The sequence below is a fragment of the Galeopterus variegatus genome, unplaced genomic scaffold, assembly GCF_000696425.1.
Source record: "Galeopterus variegatus unplaced genomic scaffold, G_variegatus-3.0.2 Scaffold310, whole genome shotgun sequence".
Taxonomy (NCBI): Eukaryota; Metazoa; Chordata; class Mammalia; order Dermoptera; family Cynocephalidae; genus Galeopterus; species Galeopterus variegatus.
Genome location: NW_007726421.1, coordinates 185,011 through 210,489, shown reverse-complemented (window position 1 = coordinate 210,489; position 25,479 = coordinate 185,011). Strand labels below are relative to the sequence as shown.

At 43.2% G+C, this 25,479-nt stretch overlaps 1 protein-coding gene and 1 long non-coding RNA gene across 2 annotated transcripts in view; one reads left to right on the top strand and one right to left on the bottom strand.

Annotated features, from left to right (window-relative positions):
• The window catches only part of TM4SF20 (transmembrane 4 L six family member 20), a 10,660-nt gene extending 5,213 nt beyond the window's left edge, over positions 1-5,447 (bottom strand). The window contains exon 1 of the mRNA XM_008567332.1: positions 5,265-5,447. Coding sequence (XP_008565554.1) covers positions 5,265-5,447 — 183 coding nt within the window. The remainder of the gene's footprint in view (positions 1-5,264) is intronic.
• A 3,346-nt stretch (positions 5,448-8,793) lies between these two features.
• On the top strand, positions 8,794-9,593 carry LOC103586156. Its single transcript, XR_550125.1, has 2 exons — positions 8,794-9,219; positions 9,340-9,593. It is a non-coding gene; the product is annotated as an uncharacterized LOC103586156 (long non-coding RNA).
• Positions 9,594-25,479: the final 15,886 nt, after the last annotated feature.

Here is a 25,479-nt window from a genome sequence, read left to right as displayed (position 1 = left end):
CTTCCCCCCTTTTTTTTTTTTTTTTTTTTTTGTCCTTTTTGAGACCGGCTGCACCGCACTCAGCCAGTGAGTGCTGTGAGCGCACCGGTCATCCCTATGTAGGATCCGAACCCGTGGCAGGAGCGCTGCTGTGCTCCCAGCGCCGCACTCTCCCGAGTGCGCCACGGGCTCGGCCCTACTATCCCCATTTTACCACTGAGAAACTGAGGCACAGAAAGTTTGAGTAACTTGCTAAAGAAAGTGGAGGAGGCGAAATTCATAGCTAAGCATTTGGGCTCCAGCGCTCAGACTCTATTCAGTCTCTTCCACATTGACTCGATTCTGACACTTCTCCCCTATTCCCACATAGATCTTGTTCATTCCCCTCCTCCCCACAACTGCCACCTTGCTCATCTCATTGTCCTCTTTCTAACTGCTCCTTCCTGATGCTTTTTTCCAAGACCACCTCTACCTTTGTTCTTTTAGAACAAGTTTAAGGTTTACACCTCTTGCAAGGCAGCTTTCCTAACAAACTTCACCCCATCTAATCATGTGCTAACTCCATGCCAGTCATCAAGCTTTGCCGACACATTGCCTTGAACACAAACCCCCTTATAATTCAGAGGCCACATGTATATATGACTGCCCAGCCACTTCAGGCATAGCCAAAAGTCCAGAAGAAAAGGGAAAAGAAATTTTAGCCACCAAATAGGTGACAGCATGCATACACTAAACCTCTTGTTGAACCTATAAGTTATACTGCCTTCTGAGCTTACAGAACAAGTCATTTAGAACAGGAACTGACAAACTGTGGTCTGCCACCTCTGTTTTGTAAATAAAGTTTTACTGGAAAACAGCCATGCCCATTTGTTTACATATTGTGTATGGCTACTTTTGCACACCATTAGTAGAGTTTAAGAGACTGGTTTGCAAAGCCTAAAATATTCACTATCTGACTCTATAGAAAATGTTTGCCAATCACTGATTTAGATCGAATATATATATATTTTTTTCCTTTTTGTCTTTTTTACTGACGGGTAACGGGATCGCAACCCTCAGTGTCGCACCCGTACCGGGGACCGGTAATGGGATTGCAACACTCAGTGTTGCGCCCGCACCGCGCTCAGCCAGTGAGCGGGAACTGGTCTCCACATGGGATCCGAACCCTCGGCGGGAGCGCCGCTGCGCTCCCAAGCAGCGCACTCTCCAGTGCGCCACCGGGCCGGCCCGAAAATCGAATATTTTAAAAGAAAGTGGAGCAACATTAAATTACAACTCAAATTGATAAATCAATCCATTTTCCTTATTGGTGTAAATTAAACTCTGCTAACTTTCTTGAAGATTAAGAGATGCTAAATATTTACTTTCATAGTTCACTTGCAAAGGGGTTTTATAAATTAACAATAACTTACAGTGTATGAATCACCACCCAGTTGACTTCATGGGCATGTTAACACATCTTTGTTATGCTGTTATGGGTAATTTGATAATTCATTGTGTTTCCAACAATTTTGCCCATTCAGAGCTGTAGAAATTGGAGGGACTTTTTATGGGATAGACAAAATGTGAAGGAGTGTATGTGTGTGAACTATAAATCTTCCAGATAATCTCCTACCAAAATGAATAAATATAACACTCTCTTCAATTCCTAATCATATTTGAATGCATAAAAACTTCTGTAACATTAAAAAGTCTTGCTAGTCTTTCGTTTTTATAAAGGAAAAAAAGTAGTATTGTTCATTTGTCCTCACAGGAACCCATGCTTTTATCTAGTTTTAAAAGTAATTTATATGATTTTACAAATGAAACTCAAAAGAGCTTTAGACCATTAGAAACTCTGGTTAGAATTTAGACTTTTGGGAGTCCTCTAAGTAATTGAATATGAGAGTAACACACAAAGCCATAGTTCATGATAAATATAAAAACTATATTTTGCAAATGCTTGTTATGCACAATATCTTCTAATCTGCTTAACATTCAACAATTTGTTCACTGTTACGACTTTAATAATTGACTTTGATTAATTACCATTATGTAATAAGTGAATTCGATGAATAAGTGTGAATTAAGATCAGGCTTACAATTTACTTCATATAAAATAAAATGGCCTTTCTGTTTATATTTTTTCAAGAAACATTTTAGGTCTTTTATAATACTTGAACAAATGACGTTTGTGTTAGTTTTTCCATTTATCAGATAATAGGCTAAAGATAATTAATTATATAACATTTACTTTTGGTCATAGTTTCAAAAGAGGAAAGGTTCACCTCTGTTTTGGGTGTCAGAAAACCATAAAATGAATGTATTTCATGAAGGAATCAATAATGAATTCAATAGTTTGTATTATTAGCTGCATCCTACAAAATCCCATTTTTGGAGAAGTACTAATTTGAAATGCTACATCAATTTTGTAAAGATTTCAAGAACTATAACCAAAATACTTACCACAGACAGTGATTTCCTGATTTCATTAACTTTTCTGTGTATTTGTAGGTATATTGAGAGTTCAGTATTTTGAAATAGTTGGTATTTTGACAGAGGTTGTAAAGGACTTAATTTTTTTTTTGTCTTTTTTGTCTTTTTCCATGTCCGGCAACGGATCGCAACCCTCAGTGTTGCCCCCGTACCGGACCGGGACCGGCAACGGGATTGCAACCCTCGGTGTTGCTCCCGCGCCTCGCTCAGCCAGTGAGCGGGAACCGGTCTGTATGTGGGATCCGAACCCTCGGGCGGGAGCACCGCCGCGCTTCCCAAGCGGCGCACTATCCAGTGTGCCACCGGGCCGGCCCAGGACTTAATTTTTTTGAAAAAGATATTCCTCTACATTCTATATATAAACCAAGATCATAAAAATACACCTGTATTCTGAGCATTTCTATCTGTTTGCTTGTGGGCATAGCCTAGAGTTTGAGGCTCTATGAATTGGATTTTTCAAAGAGTTGTTTGATGCTTTAATGACATTCTATAATACTGAGTAATAGATATATCCTGGTATTGATATCTTTTGTTAATTTTTATCAAGGGTAATAAAGTAAATTTAGCTGTGGAACAAGGATGTCCAGATTCTCTAAAACTGTTTCACAGTTCTATGTAAACTTTCTATGATTCAGTTTCCTGGTTTCTTAAATTTATGGAATAAGTTATGGATCGTATTTCACCTCTGTCAGCCTGAGACAGGTGTTGGGGACTATGGTACTAACACTGGTGGAAACGACTTTGGAGTCAGATAAACCTAGAACTGGGTTTCACACCTACTGTGTGACCTTGTTAGCATTCCTAACCTGTTTGCTGGTCTGTAAAGTACAAATGATATCTTCCCAGATTATTATAGAGGTGAAATGAGATAATAATGTAACATGTGAGCCCAGTGGTTGGCATTTAGCGGGTGGTCAATAGAAGATTTATGGCCCTCGGTCTGTCTCTGTGTCTTTCTCTGTCTTTTCCCTCCCCTGCCCCTCACCTCTTCAAAAAGAAAAATGCAAGGGATGTAAACCATCACCACCTCAGGCTCCTTTAATGTTAGTAGAAATTATTTTTTAAAATTCTCATGGGGTTTGTGGCAGTGCCAGTTTACATCTAAAGCCACATGAGTTATTCTAAATGGATTATCTCAACTCAGGAAGTTTTAGGAGCTTCATAGAAATTACCATTGTAAAGTCATGCTCAGCCAGCTGCTCCTGGCTTCTGGTGTAAGCAGATGCACAGGAGGCTTGCACTAGTCAAGTAGAGAGAAGTTCTACGAGGGGGGAAGCAGACACAAAGGTTTGCAGTTACTTCATACTGTTGAGCAATGTGTCTTCTCTCTTTCCGCTGAAAGAGAGCTTTTATGGCAGTTTGAAAAAATGGCCCCCAAATTTCCAGAAGCTTTCCCTTTAATTAGCTCTTTCCACCAAAAGCAGGTGAACAGATTGCTCATGATGGTGAAGGAAAAGGAGCCATCAACCTCTGGGATGCGCTTCCTAGGATGGCTTCTTGATGCCAGAGTGGTCTCAAGTCCGGTCTACCAGCCAGTACCAGCTGAAGGACAAATTGTATATGAAGTTTAACATATAATTGCCTAAGAGTGTTATTATATAAGTCTGGAGATACGACCAGCAACAGTGACTGATCATCATTAGGAATTAGTGATTCAAGTAGAAAACTGTGTCCTGAATTTCTCTAAAAGTTGCCACCATGCTTTATTATCTCTAAAACACTGATAAAACCAGTCCTTGCAGCTCTCTCTCTCTGTCTCTCTCTCTCTGTCTCTCTCTCTCTCTGTCTCTGTCTCTGTCTCTCTCTCTCTCTCACACACACACACACTCACACTCACACACTCTCACAACCTCATTTCTCTGGCACTAACTAGACCCCCTGAAGTAGCACACAAGAAGTAAAATAAACCAAGACAAGCCCCCTGGATGCTGAATTTTCACCTTCAACATCCACATACCCATTTTACAAACATGGAAACAAAACCATAGGATAAATAATTTGCTCACAGTAATATATTGGAGAACTATAGCTGAGATGTGTTGCCAGATCTGAAAACAGTGTTACACTCTCTGAGTGAGTCCTACCCAGGCCTGCTACATCCGAGTTCCCAAGAGAAAGTCTGTAAATCTAAATATGTAAATGCCTCAGGTGATTCATGATCGGGTACATTCCAGAGTTCTGTATTGCACTGCTCTGCGGCAGATTTCACCAAAGGTAGACCTCTTAATAATCATCAGACTATTAAATGAGCTCCATAATGTTCTGGATCTACGTAGTAGCTGAGTCAAAAAGTCCTTGAAACCCAGGATTTCACGTTCATATCTCTTAGGCCAACTCCCTTCATGTGCAGGCAGTGCCACATTCATGCCTGACAATTGTCATCGTCCAGGATGGTCATTGTGAATGGAAATGTTTTCTCTCATCCCTACCGAGGAGCCCACTGCTATCGTATCCCCTGTAAATACTTAGTGGGGCAAAGGAAAGTTGAGGGAATGAACTGGAAAGGTCCCTAACATTAACTATAAAGCTTGGAAGAGCATCTTTACGTGTGAAGAAATGTGATAGGTAATAACTCAACCAACTTTTATCGATTTATTATTCTTTTTTCCCCGAGCTCTCTAGCTTGTACAACATCGTTTATTTAAATTACCATTCTTCACTGATGGCCAGTATAAATTAATATTATACCACTGCTGCGAAATGTATCCTAAGCCAAGACAGAGCTCACTCTAAGGCTGAAAACCAGTCTGTAGGAGTCTGGTAAAATAGGCTGGCCCTTCTCCAAATGAAGTCACATAAATATTACTCACCATCACACCTGCTCCTATAATTCCTGGGAACCACCACTCAAAGCAAGAGATGGGGTTTTCAAAAAACTTGTCTTCCTCCACTAGGTTGGCAACCAGAGGTATTGCATTGAGAACTACTCCCAAGAGAAGCAGAATCAGCAGAGAGAACCCATTGCAGGATGTCCATCCCTCGCAGCAGGTCATGGTCACCCTGGTTCAGTTAGAAAACTCTTCCAAGCAGCTGCACTTGTGAGGAACTGTCTTACCTTTTATCCACAGCTTCTGGTTAATGTTTAGCACTTATGAAAAATGAATTGTGGCAACAAGTTCAGAGTCCAATAGGGTAGGACATTATTATGAGAACTATAACAGGAACTAAGGATAATTTTATATTATGACGGGGTAAATGATGAAAGGCAGAAAAAACAAACCTACGGTTTCTGTGAGATAGTTACACATGAAACTAGGAATATAAAAAAAGGTGAGTTTAAGATAAGCTCCTCTGATATATTCTTTTACTAGTATGCCTCATAAAAAGTAGAAATGAGAATATCCAGTTAACATAAACTGTTTTTTCCTGTTTTATTGATATTATTATCAACTATAGAAGTTTATTTTGAAATTGTTCAACAAGAAGATGAACATATATAAGACTGGGCGAAAAATATTTTTTACCCTGCCAATGTTCTTGATTAGTCAAAATATGGAGGTTCAGTTTCAGGTTGTATGCTCACATACACACAATAAAATGATTTTTTGTTATATTATTCATGTTGTAGACTAATTCATCTGGAGATAGCCCATCTAAGACATGTGGGAGGTTTGGCTAACACTACCAGACTAAAAATGATCAAATATGGAAATCAGAAGGAATGATGACAATGGGAGAGAAATTGGAGGGGAAATTATCATATCTTATTCAAAACTTGAACACTTGATCATGTACAGTGTCTTAAATTTCTAGACTGTAGCACCGTGTTGTTTCCCTAATGGCTTGTGAGCTTCTCAAGAAAAGACTGTATCAGTTGGGATAGGCTTTAAAATTCGAAAGTTCTCATTTATGCTAACGTGCCATCATTATCTGCAAGGCGGCTCTGCCTGGGGTAGTTACTGAGAGACCCAGACTGGCAGTTGCACCGTCTTGATCCAGGCTCCCACAACCACAGAGGCAGGGTAAAAAACCGTGGTGAGCCGTGTACTGGGTCTAAATGTTTCTGCCCAGAAATGACCCACATCACTTCTGTTCACATTCCATTTGCCAAATGAGCCACTCAGTTATGCTTGAGTTCAAGTGGGTGATGAAATACAAACCAATGTGTCCAGAAGAAAAGAATGGAGCAGTAGGCAGCTCAATAGCTACAGTGACTTCCTCCTGCCTCTGTGTGCTCCCCATCCCAGCCCAGAGCATGGATTCAGCCAATGTTGTTAGGAAGTCTGTGGAGTCCACAGCTCAGGCGTATGGGCTTAGAGAGTGACATCCCATCCTGCAGCAGCGGTGGGGCACACCGAGCCTGAGACACTGAGCATGCATGGTCATGGACACTGAAACATCAGTTCCAGTTTGGGGTCTAAGCAGGAAATGACTCTGTACCAAAGGATTAAAAATACCCTCCTCATCACCACAGCACACAAAACACTGAGAATGATTGAACGAATACCACTACAGAATAGCCCACCACAGCTGGGTTGAGAGACGGGAGACACTTCCATTCGTACACTTCTGCATGGTTGAGATTTCTAGAACAGTTACATAATTTTCTGTAAATATATTTTTTTCTTTTATAAAAATGAACAATTAAAAATTATGTTTTCACTGAGTCATACAAATTATATGATTATGTAATTATATAATATTATATAAATAAATCAGATGTTTATTACTGATCAGATTCATGGGAGGTGGCAGTGACTTATTTTCAAATGTGGGCTCTGTAATGTTAAATCTTTTTGCTGTCTTCCTAAGATGTTGAATTGAAGAACTGTTTAGATAATTGTTTTATACCTAGGGACCTGAACTGGGCAGACTCTACCTGACTATGAGAATCAACAGTTTGATTTCCAGAGTCTTTGCCAGAGACAAACACTAAGTAAGTTGCATGGTTTTGCTAGTGGACATAACTTACTTCCAGTTGGGTTTGGTACTCCTTCTACTTGTGGCTAGAAGTAAGTAAAGAATTCTGTAAAAATGTAGAAGTACAGTTTGTATGTTACGAAGGGGAAGATATATAAGGATAAAACTGGAAAGGGAATTAGCTCATAACTGAAGAGTACAGGAGACAACTTTTGAGTGTCTGCCTAACCACACGCCTCCTTGATAGAGATTGTGTCTCCCAAGTTCTATGTTTTAGTTGCTTGATCCCCACTGTGACAGATAAGAGGGTGGGAAATCCTATTATGGTAATTGAAAGGTGGGGACCATGCCTGGTGAATGGATTAAAAATGGTGATCAGGGGTGTGGTTCCAAGGGCTTTAAAAGAAGAGCGTGTGAGAGGTTAATCTTTCTCTGCCGTTTTCTGCCATGTGAGACCCTAGGTCACGGTTGCCACCGTCCAGACCTTTACCAGATGTGTTCCCTGGACTTTGGATTTCCCAGCCTTAGAAACTGTAAGCAATAAATTTTGTTTTCTTATAAATTACCCAGTTCCAGTTATTTTGTTATAAGCAGCAGAAATGGACTAATATACTCCTGTTAAAAACAGCCCCCCACAACTTACATGAGTAGACCTTCAGTATCTCATTTGTATTATGGAACTTTGTTCTCCTGACCATTGCTGATTAGAATAAAGGTAGATACAGAAGCTAAGCTCTTCCAATCCCCCCAAGAGCTTAGAATTAAAACCGAGAGACACTACTTATTCTCTGTTATGCATGAAATGAGAGGACATTTGTGTGAGAATTATGCTTAATTGCGTGTAAAAATAAATATAAAACAACGGCTTAATTAAGACAGAAATTTAGTTACTCACACACAACAAGTCTGGAGGTAGGTACTCAAGAGCTGAAATGGTAGCTCCTCTTCCTCAGGGATCCAGCTCATGGATCCACCAGCTCTGTGATCGCTTCATTCTCATGTTCAATATGTGGCAGCCATAGCTGAGAAAGGCTCACCCTCTTCCTTTTAAAGAGCCATCTCATTGCCTAGAATTTAGCTGTGTGACAACATTTAATTGCAAAGGAAAATGTATATATTCCAAGTGATCGGTGCCCAGTTAAAATTGGGGGGTGGGGAAGAAGGAGACAGTGTATTGGGTAGGCAACTAGCAGTCTCTACCTTGTCATTTAAATTCATGAGCTGTGCTGAGAGAAACAGAACAACCCGTCTACACAAAAAGAAGGCGGAAGTGAGGAGGCTAGGGGAGGGGAGAAACAGATGTGCAGGGACAGGAGGTGAGAGACCATGTGGATGTAGAGGGAGGCAGAGAAAGGGTATCTGTCTGGCTTCTCAATGGCTTTCTACTTCTTGATTTCTACCCTGTGAAGACTGACTGCAGGTTCTGTTTTCTGTGAGATGCCTCTATATTCTTAAAATAACCTATCTCTTTTATACTGTTTTTAGTGGATATCTATTCTTCTGCAACCCAAAGAGCTAAAACAGAATTTTACTAAAGCCAGGGATAGAAAAGTATGCAAATAACATGTCACATGGCATGCCAAAACAGCAAAAGCTTAGCGGTTCAGAAGAAGGAAGGATTCTACCAAGATGGACTGGGAACCAGGACTCCCCTCAGCACTGAGTCTGCCTCAGGAACCTGTTTAACTCCCCCAGGAGGAATTCAAGTGATATGATTGGGTATGAACCCCCCACCCAAGTTGCCTCAGGGCAACTAAACACACAATGGTCAAATCAGTTGAGAGTTTAATTAGAACATGGGGTAGACACAGCTAACTGTCCGTGAAAAATGTATGCTTCTTTCTTTCTTTCATAGTAGAGGGTCAGGCATGGACTACATTTCCCAGCACCCCCCTTTACATCCAGGTAGGACCACGTGACTTCTTCTACCCACTGGACAGAAAGGGGAAGTAAGCTGTGTCACTTTCAAGCCAAAGAGCTTAAGAACTGATGGGTTTTGTCTACTTTCTTCTTTGCCACCTGTAGACTAGAGGCAACTAAGCTACATTAGAAGACACGTCTTGAAAGTGCCAGCACTTCCTCCAACCTAGATCCCTGAATGACTGAATGGAGAACGGCTTCCCCAACACCCATTCCCTACTCCCCACCTAGAACTGCTCAGGATAGTTAACATCAGCAAGAAAAAACTCCCATTGTGTTGAATCATTGTATAGTTTTGCGTCAGTTTGTTATAGTAGCTAGCATTACACTAATAAATTGAGTGTATTTCTTGTCTTTCATTTATAACCTTCCTGAAGTTTATAAGATGTGTTGTCAAACATCAGCTTCGTCATTCCTACCCCTCCTCAAAAACAAATAAATCAAAACAAGGACAGAGAAATGCTATATTTTTCTAGTGTTTTATTAAGGAAATAAATAGATCCCTATATTTAGGAAAATAAGGGAACACTAGAAACTGTAAAAAATATACAGTATATGACCAATATAAGCGGCTATATAAATGTAGAGGTTCAAAAACCAGACCGTAAATATTCAAAAAAATGAAATGTATCAAAAATTATTATTTCATTCCCCTAAGCTCATTAATATTAATTTTAGGACTTTCATGAGGTGACCTGTGGCCTGTTTTTGTTGCAGTGCAAATTATGGTTGATGGATCATATTGGATTGAGGGTGGTTTTTGTTTGTTTGTTTGTTTTGTATGAACAGGTTTTAATGCCCACTGTAGCCAAGATATATAAGATAAAAGTTTAGGGTCTATAAAAGAAATCTTCAGAGTATGAGGATGGAGAGCCTGTGAGTTTAGTTTTTAGAATTCAATAGATTCATACGCTGTTAAATCTGAAAAGGTCCTTAGAGATTGTTCAACCTTACCATTCTGTAGATGTATAAGCAAGGCTCAGAGAGGCCACCTAATTTGTCCGTGGCTTCTGACTTCTAATCAAGTGTATTTCTATTAAATTGCATGGCTCAATATTTATGTGAACCAGAGAGATGAAAGTACAGAACATCTAAAGATCTAAGCTCTCAGAAGAGCGCCTGGCCCCAGCAGCACCTGCCCAGAGCCTGGCCGGCTGCCTAGCAGCAGCGTTGCTTCTGGCAGCTGCACTTCTGCTGGCAACAGCCCATCCCACAGCCACAGCCACAGGAGCCACAGCACAGGAGCGGCAGCAGGAGCAGACCACGGGGATGCTGCAGCAGCTGTGGCAGCAGGGACAGCAGCTAGAGCAGCAGCTGACCCGGTAGCACCTGCAGCTGGAGCAGCTGCCACAGCCACCACCACAGCCACTACCGCAGCCACCACAGCCACAGCAACCACTGTAGCCACTGCAACTTCCACAGCCACAGCAACCCATGGCATTAGTAGAGAGGACTCAGGTGAAAAGTAAGGAGGGAGGACTCTGAGAGGCAAGGGAGGTGTGACACCTGCTGCTGCTGGGGGAGGCCCTTATGTGCCATCTTTGGCTTGGGCAGGAGCTGAACACATGATTACTTCCTAGTTTATTTCAATTTCCTTGGGAGCATTTTATAGCACCTCTGATTTACTCCTTTCTTAGGGGCTTTCGACCTCATCAAATAGCTTATTTTAGTTCTGAATTTATTTGTTTTAAAGACATACTGTATTTTCAAAAGAACTATGAGGGTCTGAAATATTTTGCTCTCCTATATATTTTCTGCACAACCAATGAAAGTCTACCTCTGAAGTCTTGATCTGAACTGAAGCATGATTAGAATGGTGACATCTACGCTTTCCTATTTTTATTCAGTGTTATCACTGGTCCTTTAAGAGATGGTACAAAGAAACACCTTTGAAGGCTGATGTCTCTACCAAATAGAGGCTTCAAAACTAACATCTCCAAAATCTTTAAATGAATGAAGGTCAAAGTGTCATTTGCTCTAGAACAGTTGGAGAGGTTGACTTGGGAGGTCTTTTATTGGTCATTGAGAAGACCTTTTTCGTAGCTGATGAATATAAATCCCAGAGTCCTTACCACAGGCTCAAGGGCCTGCATGGTCTGGTCGCTTCTCTGCTCCCTCTGGTTCCATGCCCTACCGCTGTCCTCCTCATTCACTCCGCTCAAAGCAGGACATCCTCCTGCAGCTCCTCAGTCAAGCCAAGCAGGCCTCCGTCTCAGGGCTTTTGCCATTTGCTCTTTCTTAAGCCCAGAATGCTGTCCCCCTCCCCCAGATACCCAAACAGCTCACTCCCTGCCTTCCTTGAGGCCTCTGCTCAAATGTCACCTCCTCAAAGAGGCCTTCCCTGACCATACCACCTAAAATAGCACCCCACCCCCCATCTCTTTCTTTTTCTTAAAGGCTTCCTGCTGTCCCTGGCTGGTGCTTAGATTTTGCAAATAAAAGATGATATATAGTGAGAGTCAGCTCAAAAGGTAGCAGAAAGTGGACTCTTTGAGAATTGCAAGACTTTGGGTCACAGGGACAAAACCTAGAGCAGCTGGTGCACTGCACGTGGTGTGAGAAAATCTGTATGCATAAACAAATAGTACAAACAGACGGGCCTACCCTGGGGCCTGTGCATCCCAGTAATGTAAACTACAGTCTTTTCCTACAGCATAGTGGCTTTCCACCAGGGCACATAAATAGTATGGCAGGAGTAGTTGGAAAAACATAATCAATTTCATAATTTCGTATTTGGATAATTAAACATGTATTACCTTTGAAATACAACAGAGTGAAAAATAAGTAAATCTTATTTGTAAGTTTTACGCTATCAAGGAGACTTCGTTTGAATAGCTGCATCCCTGTAAATAAGTAAGTTGATGTCAAATGCTGAGCCCTATTTTGGAGCCATGGCCCAGGAGCAATGGGCCCTCCTTTACAAAGGAGGTCTCCACAGGAGGTGATTCTTCAGTACCCACAGGAGTTTTCAGTATATCCAGGACCACCCTCCCATCTACGCAAGAGAAGCCCCTCCCGGGCTCTGCACTTTACAGTCCCACATATCACAGACATACAAAAAATAAATCTGTTAAATGACACAAGGGCCCCACGGCTCCTTAGGACCGACAGCTCAGCCCATGCTCCTAAAGGTGCTGTTGCGACTAACACTTCTCTGGCCCCAGGGATACGCTTCTCTGCATCTCTTGCACCAGGTCCTCGAAACAGCAGCTGCCTGCCTCTAGATGCCTTTGAGGTTTGTGGATTGATTTCCTCTGAGTGGGAGGAGGATTTGCATGGTGAAATACCTAAGTAAGAGAAAAGACGGATTAACTTGTCAAAGTCTTTCTCTCAGCACGAACACACAAAGTATTCTTGTATAATAAAATAGCATTTCCAGTAAGTAGTGGCAAACATCCAAATTTTCTTGCTTCTGGAAGCACTCACGTGCTTGTGTGGTATTCACAACAGTTGCACATGGTAGCTGAGCAATGTTTGCCATGTGAAATAATTCATACTCTTATATGTTTACATGTAGATCTAAATATATCATGTATGAAATAGGCTATTAGTTCTTTACCGTGGCAGTAAATGGACATTAAACACTAGACTTGTGAATACTTTTACTTTTGTAATGTAGTTGCTAAAATTTATTTACATTTTTAAAGGGTAAATAAATATTTCCACTTCATTTACATAATCATCATTTAAAATTTGGATGTTCATTAATTGTAATTTAAATCTTGTCTTTAATTTTGTACGTAATTTTGAAGATTGCGTTTTCAAAAAAGTTTTCAAGCATGTGAAAAATACTTTTAATTGTTTTACTTTTGTCTTTTATTCTGTTCTCTTCATAAATATAGATTTAAATTTTGTACATTTTTCATTTTTAATCCTTGAAATCATTACCAGTTAAATGCAAATTATTTTTAAAATCTTTATTATTTATAAATATTTAATAATTTTGCTGACGTGAAGGTAAGGAAAAACATTCTGGGACAAACATATAACATAAATTATGTATATTTCTATTTTATTACTCATCCAAACATCCTGGCCCATCAACAGAACATAGAGCCATAATACAACAGTGACTAAATTAAATTGTCTTTGATATTTTGCCTAAAATCCCAGATTTACACATAGTTTTTCATTTGGTTGTTATGACGGTATATTTGACAAGGCAGAAGATAGTGTACATTTTAGTTAACAATGTCAGCATGATTCATCACTTTTAAATATTTGGAGATACTGTCCGCAGGTTTCCATTTGTCCTCAAACCTCCGTCCCGCAAATGACAGGGCTGGGCCCACATGCAAATGAAAGTGGAGCGTGTCCAGCCCAGACATGGATCAGCCACACCAGCTGGGGAACAGGCGTGCTCAGCACATGCAGTGCTGTGGGAGGACTGGAGTCAGGTGAGGGAGGACCGTGAGAGGTGAGGCCAGCCAGGAAGGTGGCTTGAAAGCTGCTCTCACATTCTTGTGTCTGTCCCATGGGTGACTGCCAGCACTGACGGGTAAGGCATGGGAAGAGGAAGTCCCAATAGCCCAGGCAACAGGGGAGCTGCTCTTCCTGAAGGGCAGTCACTTATGATGCTCAAAAGCACATGTGCTAGGAGGGAAACACCATGATGCTATTTCCCTTCAGTCAAGGAATGACAGGTAGGGTCTGGGTAGGTCCATCTCAAATCTTATTATAAGGAGTTCTCCCCTCTTAGAAAAAGAGGGCTGGTTATTGCTCTTTCTCAAATCACCTGAGGCAGGAAAATGATAAGAGAAAAGAGAGCATGTTCTTTAAATGGAATATCTGCTCATTCCTTCTGTTGTTCATTAGATGCTACAGGTGGGTACTTCTGGTCAAGGTGGTGGAACAGATGGTCCCCAGCGTCACTCTTTCCCACAAGTCAACCAATTTACAACTATAAAAAAGCAATGACAGCCAAGCTGGGGCCGCTAGAGCTCAGGGGAAGAGGAGGAGAGACCTACAGAGAGCATGAAAGCGGGAGAAGCCATGATGAGAGAAAGAAAAAACTGCTCTGACTATATCGAGCCCCAGCAGCTTCCAGGTTGGAACTGCTAAGCACACAGAGCATGGAGCAGGAGCCGGCAGAAGCTGCAGCTGTGCCCTTCAGATGGAGTTGCTTGGAGGTGGCAGGGGAGAAGAGGGCCTTGGTGGCCCCCAGGCCAGCAACACCACTAATAGGTTTCCTGTGGACCCACATAGGAGCGAGGAGCCACAACAACTGAAAAAAAAGGAGCCACTCAGAGATCAGTGAGTCATTGCAAGGGACCAAAGCATGGCCCGTCCCATGGGAAGTGTTTGGAGAAGGGGCGGTGGGGGAGATGGGCCCACCGGGGGAACACTGGGGCACAGCAAGGATAGCTGATCTGCCCCCCAATCGGTGTACGACCACTCAGAGGAGGTCAGGAGTTAGAATTTGCATGGGGTGCGGGTTGATGAAAAGACTCAGGTCCAGACTGGAGTTGCTACGCAACTCAGGTGCACCAGATCGCACGAGAGCTGGAAATACCTATAAAGCCAACCATTAAACCTGAGCTGCACAAAAAGCCTTCCTTAGAGAAACAGCAGCAAAGCAGCAATTTAGCTCAACCACACAGCTCAATTACTGGTCCCCACAGGAAGTTCCCCCATTTTAGAAGTAAACAAAGGACACCAAATTAGTTCCAGTGCAGAGTTTAAGTGGTGGGAACAGCAAATAATCCAACAGAGAAGTAAAAGAAAAACCAAAGTACCCACAACCAGAGACAAAGTTTGATATTAACTAGTAAAGGTCTCATTTCACCAAACAACACTTATAACACCTGGAAGGACTGGAAGTCCCCTGGGCTACCAAGTCAAAAGTAGGAAGGTCCAGGGGCCTCAGCAATGCCCAATGACACCTGCAACCAGTTCTGAGGTTAGTGGACAAGGGCCTCGGCCATGCACCCTCAACACCCACAGCCAGCCCGGCAGCGACCACTGAGCTACCACAGGAAGCTCCCCAGGCTCTCCTGAGCTGGGGTGGTGGGGGACCTCAGGCCTAGCCACACCCCCAGACACCTGAAACCAGCCCAGTGGCAACCACCAAACTGCTTCAGGAAGCACCCTGGGCTCTCCCAAGACAGTGGGGGGCCTCAGGCCTTGGCCAGGTCCCCCCAACATGCACAGCCAGCCCAGTAATGACTGCCAAGCCACCTCAGGAAGCGCCCTGGGCTCTCCTGAGCTGAGGTGGTGGTGGGCCCAAGGACCTCAGGTACACCCACCCAACAACCATAGCCAGACCAGCAGGTGACCACCAAGCTGCAGCAAAAAGGGCCCCGGGTTCCTGAGCTGGGGGGCAAGGGCTTTTGCCACACCCCCCTGACATCTGCACCCACTTCCACTGCTGGAAGGCCCCCAGTCTCCCCTGTGGGAATGAGGGGGGTGCCACAGGCCTCAATCCCACCCCTCATCCTTCCTCCTCCTTTCATCACATTTCCTTCTCCTTTCTCCTCTCCTGCTTCCTCCCAACTGCCCAACTGCTCTGCAATAACATCCTAGAATGTAAAAAAATGATATTAATAAAAATACATTTTCTTTTAAAAAAAGATGCTACAGATAGGATACCATTTGGGGGAATGTTATTGAACATGAAATTGGGAGGAGAGTCACGATGTATCAGGAAAATGCACAGGGGTGCGAAGTTGCCCCGTCCAGACTCTGGCTTACGCAGGTCCCTAGCACTTCACGTGTCCTGTAAATACTTCCTTCCACTCTTCTGTGTCCATTATGCAGTCATTCTCCTGGTCCTATGGCACATTCCACATTTTATTGCCTCTGAACATTACTCACAGAAAATTAACATTGTTTATTTTAATTTGTGGGATCTTGATTCAACATGATTTTTGGCATTTATCATTTATCATCTTTCCAAAATGCTCAGCTCTACCAATAGGCTCAATTTTGAGCAAAAAGAAAGGAGGTAGGCAAGAGCTTACTCTCTCTACCTTCTGATCCCCGAGGAAAGAGGAATGTACCTCTGTGGGAAGGACATGGATTAATGAAGGGGAAAGATGCCAAAATTAAAGTTGAAAACAGTTATACTTGTCCCTTCGCTATCTGCTCTTGTAAGAAGTAAATTGACACTAGGATGCCACATCACGGAAAGAGAATTCTTTGCATGTCAAAGCATTAGGCGAGACCCTTAAGAAAACTGATAAAGCCCTCCAGCATGGGGAATGTTGTCAGGAAAAAGATGCCCACATCCCGCAAACAAATCCGAGTCATTTACTACAAATTAGCGGTTATCTCAGTTGGTTAGAGCACAGCCTTGTAACACCAACATCGAGAGTTCGGTTCCCTGTACCAGCCAGCTGCCAAAGAAAAAAGAAAGAAAAATTAGCATGTAATTGTAATTATACCCTATGTTTTGTTAACTATAAAACAAAATAATTTTTATTCATCATGTTTACTGTCATCAAAGCCAAGGTTGTAATCAAATGTTCCTAAATTACTTGCTGTGAAACTTTAGTTCCCATTTAAATAGATTCACTTTAAGTTTTTTTTTTTACCTGCCCTAATTATCCTTGGATAATAAGGACCTCCTGTAGTCCCATTTTGAAAATGAGGATACTCATACTCAAAGAGTTCGTGGTGACTTAGAGCTGAGATTCCTTCTAAGCCAGGTCGTGCGGCCCCTGGGGCAGGCTATGCCCGTTCCCTGCAGGAAGCCCAGGAGCGCCCGCAGACACCTGTGGCGTTGCTCCAGCCCACCTCCCACAGGGCTTCTCCTCTTATTGTTCCTCTGTCCTCTCTCCTGAGCCTCGGCCTCTTGCTCCATTCAGCCCCAAGACCTGAGGTCCAGATTTGGGCTTGCCTGCCAGCTTCTACAAGGAGGGCAGGGCCTCCTGTCTCTCCCTCAGGCCCCACCCCTCACAATTCCAGGTAAGAGACCAGAGCTGACTAAAGAGGGGCTTTGGCGATCATGTCCCATTTCTTGCTCCTGTGACGTCTACAAGGAGGGCAGGGCCTCCTGTCTCTCCCTCAGGCCCCACCCCTCACAATTCCAGGTACGAGACCAGAGCTGACTAAAGAGGGGCTTTGGCGATCATATCCCATGTCTTGCTCCTGTGACATCGTCGTGATTATCTTGAGGCTGCAACCTGGACCTGGCCAGTGTAGTGCCTGAGTCAGTGGGAGAGGTGAGCCGTAATTGCCCGTCGTGGCTGCCCTGGTCCCTTATCTTTGCCAGCTTGTGCATTCTGTCGCCTGCCTTCCAGACAAGATGTATCATATATTCAGGAAGTAATTTTTAAATTTACAATGATGACAGACGCATAACCTTCTTATCACTGTTAGTTTGTAACGTACTTGTGATTTGGGCTTGCCTGCCAGCTTCTACAAGGAGGGCAGGGCCTCCTGTCTCTCCCTCAGGCCCCACCCCTCACAATTCCAGGTAAGAGACCAGAGCTGACTAAAGAGGGGCTTTGGCGATCATGTCCCATTTCTTGCTCCTGTGACGTCGTCGTGATTATCTTGAGGCTGCAACCTGGACCTGGCCAGTGTAGTGCCTGAGTCAGTGGGAGAGGTGAGCCGTAATTGCCCGTCGTGGCTGCCCTGGTCCCTTATCTTTGCCAGCTTATGCATTCTGTCGCCTGCCTTCCAGCCAAGATGTATCATATATTCAGGAAGTAATTTTTAAATTTACAATGATGACAGACGCATAACCTTCTTATCACTGTAAGTTTATAATGTACTTGTTACAATGTTAGAAGGATTATTATTTTCATACTCCATTTCCATAACTTGAAGATTGTGTATTATGCCCTCCTAGGAGACTGGACACACAGAGGGTAATCATCATCATCCAGCATTAGAATCAAGGTCAAGTTTCCATACAGTGGATACAGGCATGAGACCAAATTATCCATAATCGTGTGTATCCAATTGCTAGAGACACTCAACACCATGTACAAATGGGATTCCATCCAGTCAAAAATCATTCGTTGTCTATCTCATCCTTTTCTTGAGAATCTATAAGGAATTCCCATTTAACCTCTCTGCAGTCAGGAATTTTTTCCATGTAACTAACCTGAATGCTTCTATAGTTTGAGGCTGATCCTTCTTTGTCCTCAGAATAGGTGGAAAACATAAGAAGTCAAATAGCCCTCCTGGTGTCAAAGAATAGTTACCAAATTACCTTTTAGCCATTTTTTTTTCTTTTCCAGAACATGTTATTTTAAGCTTTATTATTATGAATAATATGCTTCTTTAGCTCTATTTTTATTTTCGGGTCTTGCCTCTTTCTCCCCTTTCCTGTTCAATATCCTCCCCCAGTGCCTTTCCAGAGCTTCCATAATAAAACCCACCCTCCTTAGGAGGGCTGGCAGGGCCCTGGCCGTTGGTGAGGTGGGGTGCCTCTGGCTTGGGTTTCCCCACTCCCTCACCACCCTCTGCCTGCCCCAGCACGGTCAGCTTTCTCACTCTCTCTAAAATAAATGTATTCCCACCTCCGAGCTTTGCACGTGCTGCATCAGCCAGAATTGAAGGGTGGGGGTGCGTTATGCACGATTGCGGTAACAGCAACCCCCTCCCATCGGTGGCCCCTGCACCCACCGCTGTGGACTGTTTTTCGGTTTATTTGATTGATTGGAATGACACTTCATTTCTTAATCAATTGAATACTGACTGTTGTCGTTCAGGGAGGATTATTGCGGTAACAGCAACCCCCTCCCATCGGTGGCCCCTGCACCCACCGCTGTGGACTGTTTTGCGGTTTATTTGATTGATTGGAATGACACTTCATTTCTTAATCGATTGAATACTGACTGTTGTCGTTCAGGGAGGATTCCCGTAACTGACACACACGGGGATCTGTAGGCAGTGGGGGAGCCGCCGGCCTCGGGGTCCTCAGCTCGCGAGCGCCCTGCACGTCCCCGTCACAGTCCCCGAGTTTGTTCCCGCCTGGGGGTGTCTGGGAATGTGCTGATTAGCTATAAATGTCCTTTAATGGCACTTCTTTGGGAACATTGAAGGGACTGTCAGCTAACGATTGATGGTGGGGAATTTCCGAGGTGATATTTACAGCGTTGGCTGTCAGCCTGGGGTTCGGCTCATTCTGGGAAAGCAGAGAACAGGGGAGCCCTGCCCGCGTCTGCGGTGGGGACACCTGCCGGCGGGGACACCTGCCGGCGAGGCGGTCAGACGTCACAGACACCAGCGCTTCAGGCTCTGTCTGGATCTTGTCAGCCACTACGGACGTTTCTCTTGCCAGATGTGTCCTTATTACTTGGAGGAAAAAATCCTTCATGGACACAAGTTTAATAGGAGTTGGGTCACCCAGGGAGAGGTCTTTCATACAGTCTCTTACAGCGTCCCGTGTAAATAAAACTATTTTAAATGCCAGCTCTGTTCCTCAGAAGTCTTTCCCAGTCACCCCACTTGAGCCCCGTCTGTACCCTCAAATCCCACAGTACCCACTTTACCTTTCCCCTTCACTCGTATTCCTGGGATTGCTCCAAGAACTCCAGTATTGTTTTTGTTATTATTTTCCTGCCACTATATTTGGTAAAATATTTTAGTTCTCGCATAAACTTTCACAGTAAGATGTTCAGCAGCCAAGAGTCCTTCCATTTAATAGGTTCCACGCTTCTTGGCAGGCAGTTGTGGTTACAAAGAACAAAATATATATTTTGGTTGTGATGGTGAGGGGTGCTGTGAAGGAAAGGCTTATAGCAGAGGGGTCTTGACCTCCTGTGTAGGTCAGGGAGGTGTCCCCAGGGAACATAGCTAAGAGCTGAAGTCTGGACAGGAGCTGGCCATAAAAGTAGGGGAAGGAGAACATTCCAGGCAAAGACAAAAACAAGTGCAAAGCTGCTGAGAGAGGAAGGGGGTTCTGGAAAGCCAGAGTATGTTGACTGTGAAGAAAGAAGGGGGATTGCTTGCAATGAGACTTTGTGGGTCAAGGGGGCAGGTCTTGCCCAGCACTGTAGGACCTGTTGGTGATTCTGCACTTTCTCCTCATTGAGTGGGTAGAGCAGGGGAGCAAAGATTTGAGTTGCTGCAGTGTGGAGATGGGTTGGAAAGGGATGGCAAGAGAGATGGGAAAACCAGTGGGGAAGCTATTGTAATAGGCAGAGAGGTGGTGATGCTTGGATTTAGGTGTGGCAGTGGAGGTGGAAAGTCAATGGCTTTGGTGTATATTTAGAAGAGATTTCTGGTTGATGGAATAAGGGAGATGAAGGAGGGGGGTGTCAAGAATTGCTCCTGGTTCTGGCCTCAGTGGCCAGGTGGTAGAAGGATCAGTTTTGTGGCTGGGATTGTTTGGGGTGAAGCAAGATTGTGACTTTAGGTTCAGTCAGGTTGAATTGGAAATACCTGTAAGTCATTACTAGGAGATGTCAAGTAGGCTGCTAGAAGGATATGCTTGGGACTCAGAAAAAGACCAAGGCGAAGGAGACCCCAAAATCACCACAAAAGAGAGCTAGAGTAGATACTAGGAGATGTCAAGTAGGCTGCTAGAAGGATATGCTTGGGACTCAGAAAAAGACCAAGGTGAAGGAGACCCCAAAGTCACCACAAAAGAGAGCTAGAGTAGAGGGAGGAAAACCAGAAAACTGTGCTGTGGATACCAAGAAAAAGAATGTTTTAAGGAGAGGGTGAGCAACTCTAATAAGCCTGAAAATGCTAAGAGCTCAAGGAAGTGGAGGACTGGACAGAATGAGTGGGATTTAGTTTTGATGGTGGGATAGGATCCTGTTTAGAGTGGGCTGAGGATCAGGTGCAAGTGCTGGCCAGTTATATTTAGATCCACCCAAGAAGAGCACCCTCTCATGCCTCAGCCAATGGAAAACATCGTCAGGAATCACTTGGAAATGCTAATCACAGCCATCCAGGTGGGCATCCCACACCTTAGGAACTGGCCGTGAGACAGCTGGGTAGGGTTGTTACGTTTTTATTTTAATCTCTTTTACAATAAAAAACCAAGAAGCCAAGAGAACCCTGACCTTTACCCTTAACTTCAATTAACTCTAAAGGGAAATCAGTAAAAAATTTACTGGAATAATTTAGCTCAGAGCAAATCATACTCCTCCCATGCTACTGTTATACAAACATGATCACCGCTGCAGTCAGAACCCTTAGAGACAAAGGTCAGGTTTACTTTCTGCTGCTGAAACCATGTTCTTTGGCTGTGAGATTGAGATAAGAAAAGGAAAGGAAAGGAAAAGAAAGAAGAAATAAGAAGAGACCTCTTTTCACAGAGATGACAGAGACAAGTATAGAAAGCAAGCTTGAAGAGGTGTCAGAAATGTGCTACCCCAAATATCCCCTTTGCCTGCTGCCGATCACTAACATGGTCTATACATTTGCCAGCAGAGCTCTGCTTCTTTGACATAAGAGATTATGCCCCATTAAAAAAAGGGGGCACCGTGGAGAACAATGGGTGGAGAAAGCACAAAGGTTCTTAGGGAGAGGCATACCACTGAGGAAATGGAATTTATTGGGGGCAGTAAGAAAGTACAAGTCTTACTTACTTCTTGAGTAGTGTCCAAAATGAGTTTTAAAAGCATAGTCTTAGTGCTCTTTAGCAAGAAGGTGTTCTATCAGAGCTGCTTGGTAAGGATGTTTGGGTTGTGCACTGCACACCTGCAGGGGAACCATTCAGATCCCAGCCAGGGCCTCCCACAGAGGTCCCGATGACAGCTTCCTGCGTGACAGGTGGAACCATAAAATGTACATAGACCAGTGGTGTCCATTCCTTCTGGGCAATGTCTTTTTCATTCTTTATTCATAGCACCTAACCCAGAACAATATATAACTGAGTGTTCAGAGATGATTTTTATAATGTCAGTGTGGAAATATCTTTTATTCTAGTCTCTTAACTTTAAAAACTAGCAGAATAGAGGCTTAGGCCACCAGTCTCAACCAGGCCACACTTCGGCCACTAAGTACGGGAACTTCAGATTTGGGTGCTTGTTGGGCTATGCCAGAAACACCGTGCACCTGCTTAAAAGGGTGCGGGAGAGAGGCCTGACCAGGTTAGAAATCCAAGGACCTTCTCTCTCTATGAGAAGGTGTAGGCAGGACCAGCAGTCTTAGATTGTGATCAGGAACACAAACCTTGCCTATGGGTATATTTGCACATGCTTACGGCATGTCTATGGGTGCGTGTTTGTGTGTGGTGTGTGTGAATGAGCAACACAGATGAGGATATGAAAGGTAATTCAAAGGCAATACTTTGAATATGAAAATGCTATGAGAACATCTTCATGTTTCTACTTTATAGTTGGACTTTCTGTTTATAGAAAATGCCCAGCTCCATTAGAAGGTAAATTTTCAGCTTGTGAGCTCTTGAATTTGGGTTTTATCATGCCTTATTAAAAAAAAAAAAAAATCAAAGCTCTAGGTTGGGTAATTTTCAGTATTATCTTCAGAAAATTCTGGACTATTCTGGACTTTCTGGGGAAATTGGTGAGTTTGTTCTCTCTCTCCCTCATGCTGAGGTCTTTAGGCTTACAGGCTGTTTAAAAGGCTTCATTTTGCTTTGCTTTAGCTGGTGCTGGAAACAACATTGTCAAATGTGTTGTAGACACAAGAGGGCGATGTGTGCTCAAATGTCAACCTTGGTGAGGAACAGGAATTCACTCTTCTCCAGGAATTTTTGGCTAAACTCCCAGACCTACAAGGGATTAATAAATTGTGTTTGGGAGGGACAAGATTAGCCCTAAGTCCTAATCAAAGAGCCAGAATGTGAAGTCAGAGTGTGGAGACAGCATGCAAGGAGCTTGAAGTAATTCTCATCCTCAGGTTCAGAACTGTGCAGTAATCTGGGCTACTAATCATTATATTTAAGACTTGTTATCCTCTGTTGAAATATTCAGAGAAGAGAGACTTCAAAATTGCAGAGAATCAGAGACTGTCTTGATCCCTGATTACAAAAACTTTATTCTGAGAAAGCCCCTTCTTCACTGGAGGAAAATCGACTGTGCACTTGTTCTGGGCTAAGCATGGGTCTCAGAAAGCACCCAGAATGCTCTTCTGGAAGCATCAATAACCTCAGGTATATATTTCCATCTATTAGTTTCTCTCTGAGTCAGCCCCTAGAGCAGTATCTACATCATCTACTCTTATTCTGAAAGAGAAAGCAAGTCACACATTCAGTTCTCTGATCACGGCTGCTGGCCACATTCTTTTAGAGATACCATCTGGTTCCAGTTTATCTGACTGTTTAGTGGAGAGTGGTGATTCCAATAGCCTACCAAGTACAAGGGGATGATGGAAGTGTTTAGTGCCTGCCATTGAGATGTCTCTGGCTTGGCTTGATCTCACGCCACTGATGGTTGCGTTTACTCAACAAAGTGAGCGATGCATGCTCCCTCTTCCATAGAACCTTCCCTAATCTCTTTTGCCAGAAGTAAACTGACTCCTCTAAATTGTGTTTAGTGCCTGCCATTGAGATGTCTCTGGCTTGGCTTGATCTCACGCCACTGATGGTTGGGTTTACTCAACAAAGTGAGCGATGCATGCTCCCTCTTCCATAGAACCTTCCCTAATCTCTTTTGCCAGAAGTAAACTGACTCCTCTAAATTCCCCTATACCATAGCATTTTTGTGGGAGACCATTGCTACCTCAGATTCCTGCCCATCATAACATGTTTTATGTCATCACAAGCTTTTTGGTGTTCTAGAACCTGCTTGGTCATTAATTATTTGTATAAGGATTCAAGGAAGGAGGATCAGAAAAGCTCCATCCATTTAGTAAACTATCCACACCACACACAGACACGCACATGCACATCACACCCACTCGATGGTCACACCCATGAAGCCTCTCCCTGCAAGTCTTTTACCTTGCTATGAGTGGTGTAATCACAAATACCACAGGATTCTGCAAAATGTAGCATCTGATTATTCCTTTTGGATCAGGGCGGCACGTTAAAGTTTGGGAGGTGTCATTGGCAGCTTGTGGCTCACTTTCCAAAAGATGCCAAAGGGCACAGCAAAATAGCTTTTTGGCTGTCACCTAACACATAATCCTTGGCATAATTGTCACACAGTCAGGTGGAAGCGCGCCTCCCCTCAGGCTGATGTGTGTCCATGTGTCGCGACAGGCTGTTCTGTGGCTAATCCTCTTCTGTGATTCCTGTCGCGTCGCTTGATCTGCCAATTCTCTGGCACAGTCGCATCATAGCGGGTCATTACCGGGACACAGGCAACCAATGTGCAGTAAAAAATGCACCCTGACAGCACCACATTCCCCACCTCAAGTGGGACTCTTGAATTTTGTGTCAGTCAACTCAGAAGAAATGAAAAAAGAACCTGCTGGGAGTCAGATGAGGATGGAAATTGATGCCATGACAAAAAAGTGCTTTGATTAGATGACAGCGAGAAAGAAGACATCATTCTAAATGTGCTTTGCATTTTGCTTTATCTCAGTTTCGGTGGATAGTCCAAATTCTGTCAGACACGCGTCTCTTCATCTGTCAGCACCTTGTCTCTTGCCAGGATTCTTATCCATCAGGCATAATTTTCAGACTTTGTCTTTCCTGTCAGGAAAAGTTTAATTCATCATGTTCCTCAGGGCTTGAAAGAATTTCTTACTTTAGAGGAAAAATGGCAGGGGGATTTTATGACAAAAAATAAATATTACAGATCTTTCTTCATATATAATTAAGACATTATTTATTTTTGTGTAGGTAATACATACACATGGTACAAAAGTCAAAAGCTTCAAACGAATAAACCTCCATACTCTCTCCCCCTCTGTTTTCCAGTCACCTGGTGGTTCCTCTCCAACAAAGGCAACCACCAGTACTGGGATCTCACATCTTTCTAGAGATTGTCTCCATATAAATTAGCGAGACTATCCGTATGTCTTTGGAGAGCATCTTTTTCTAAATCCAGATGAATTCTTAAAAGAAATACATTATGCATACATTAAAATATACTAAATTTATTAAAGTGGTTTGTCCAATGAAAGGCCTCATTCTGGATTACCTAATTTGTTTTCCATTAGATCCCTCTAACAGAAGTGTAGCTGTGCGTGTAATCGGTCTGGACACATTGTGTGTAAGCTGGAGTCTCATTCAGCATGTTTCTTGTCCCTTACTACCCAGTTCTTCATTCCTTGGTTCTGGCTATTAGTCATTTCCCTCTGAAATGAGAGAAGGTTCTCAAATCTTGAAAATGGAGGAACAGAGGTTTTAGAACAAGGTCTTTCATTATTAAAACCTAGGGAAAAAACTAGTTGGAGATCCAACTAGTCACATTCCAAGAGGGGCCGCTT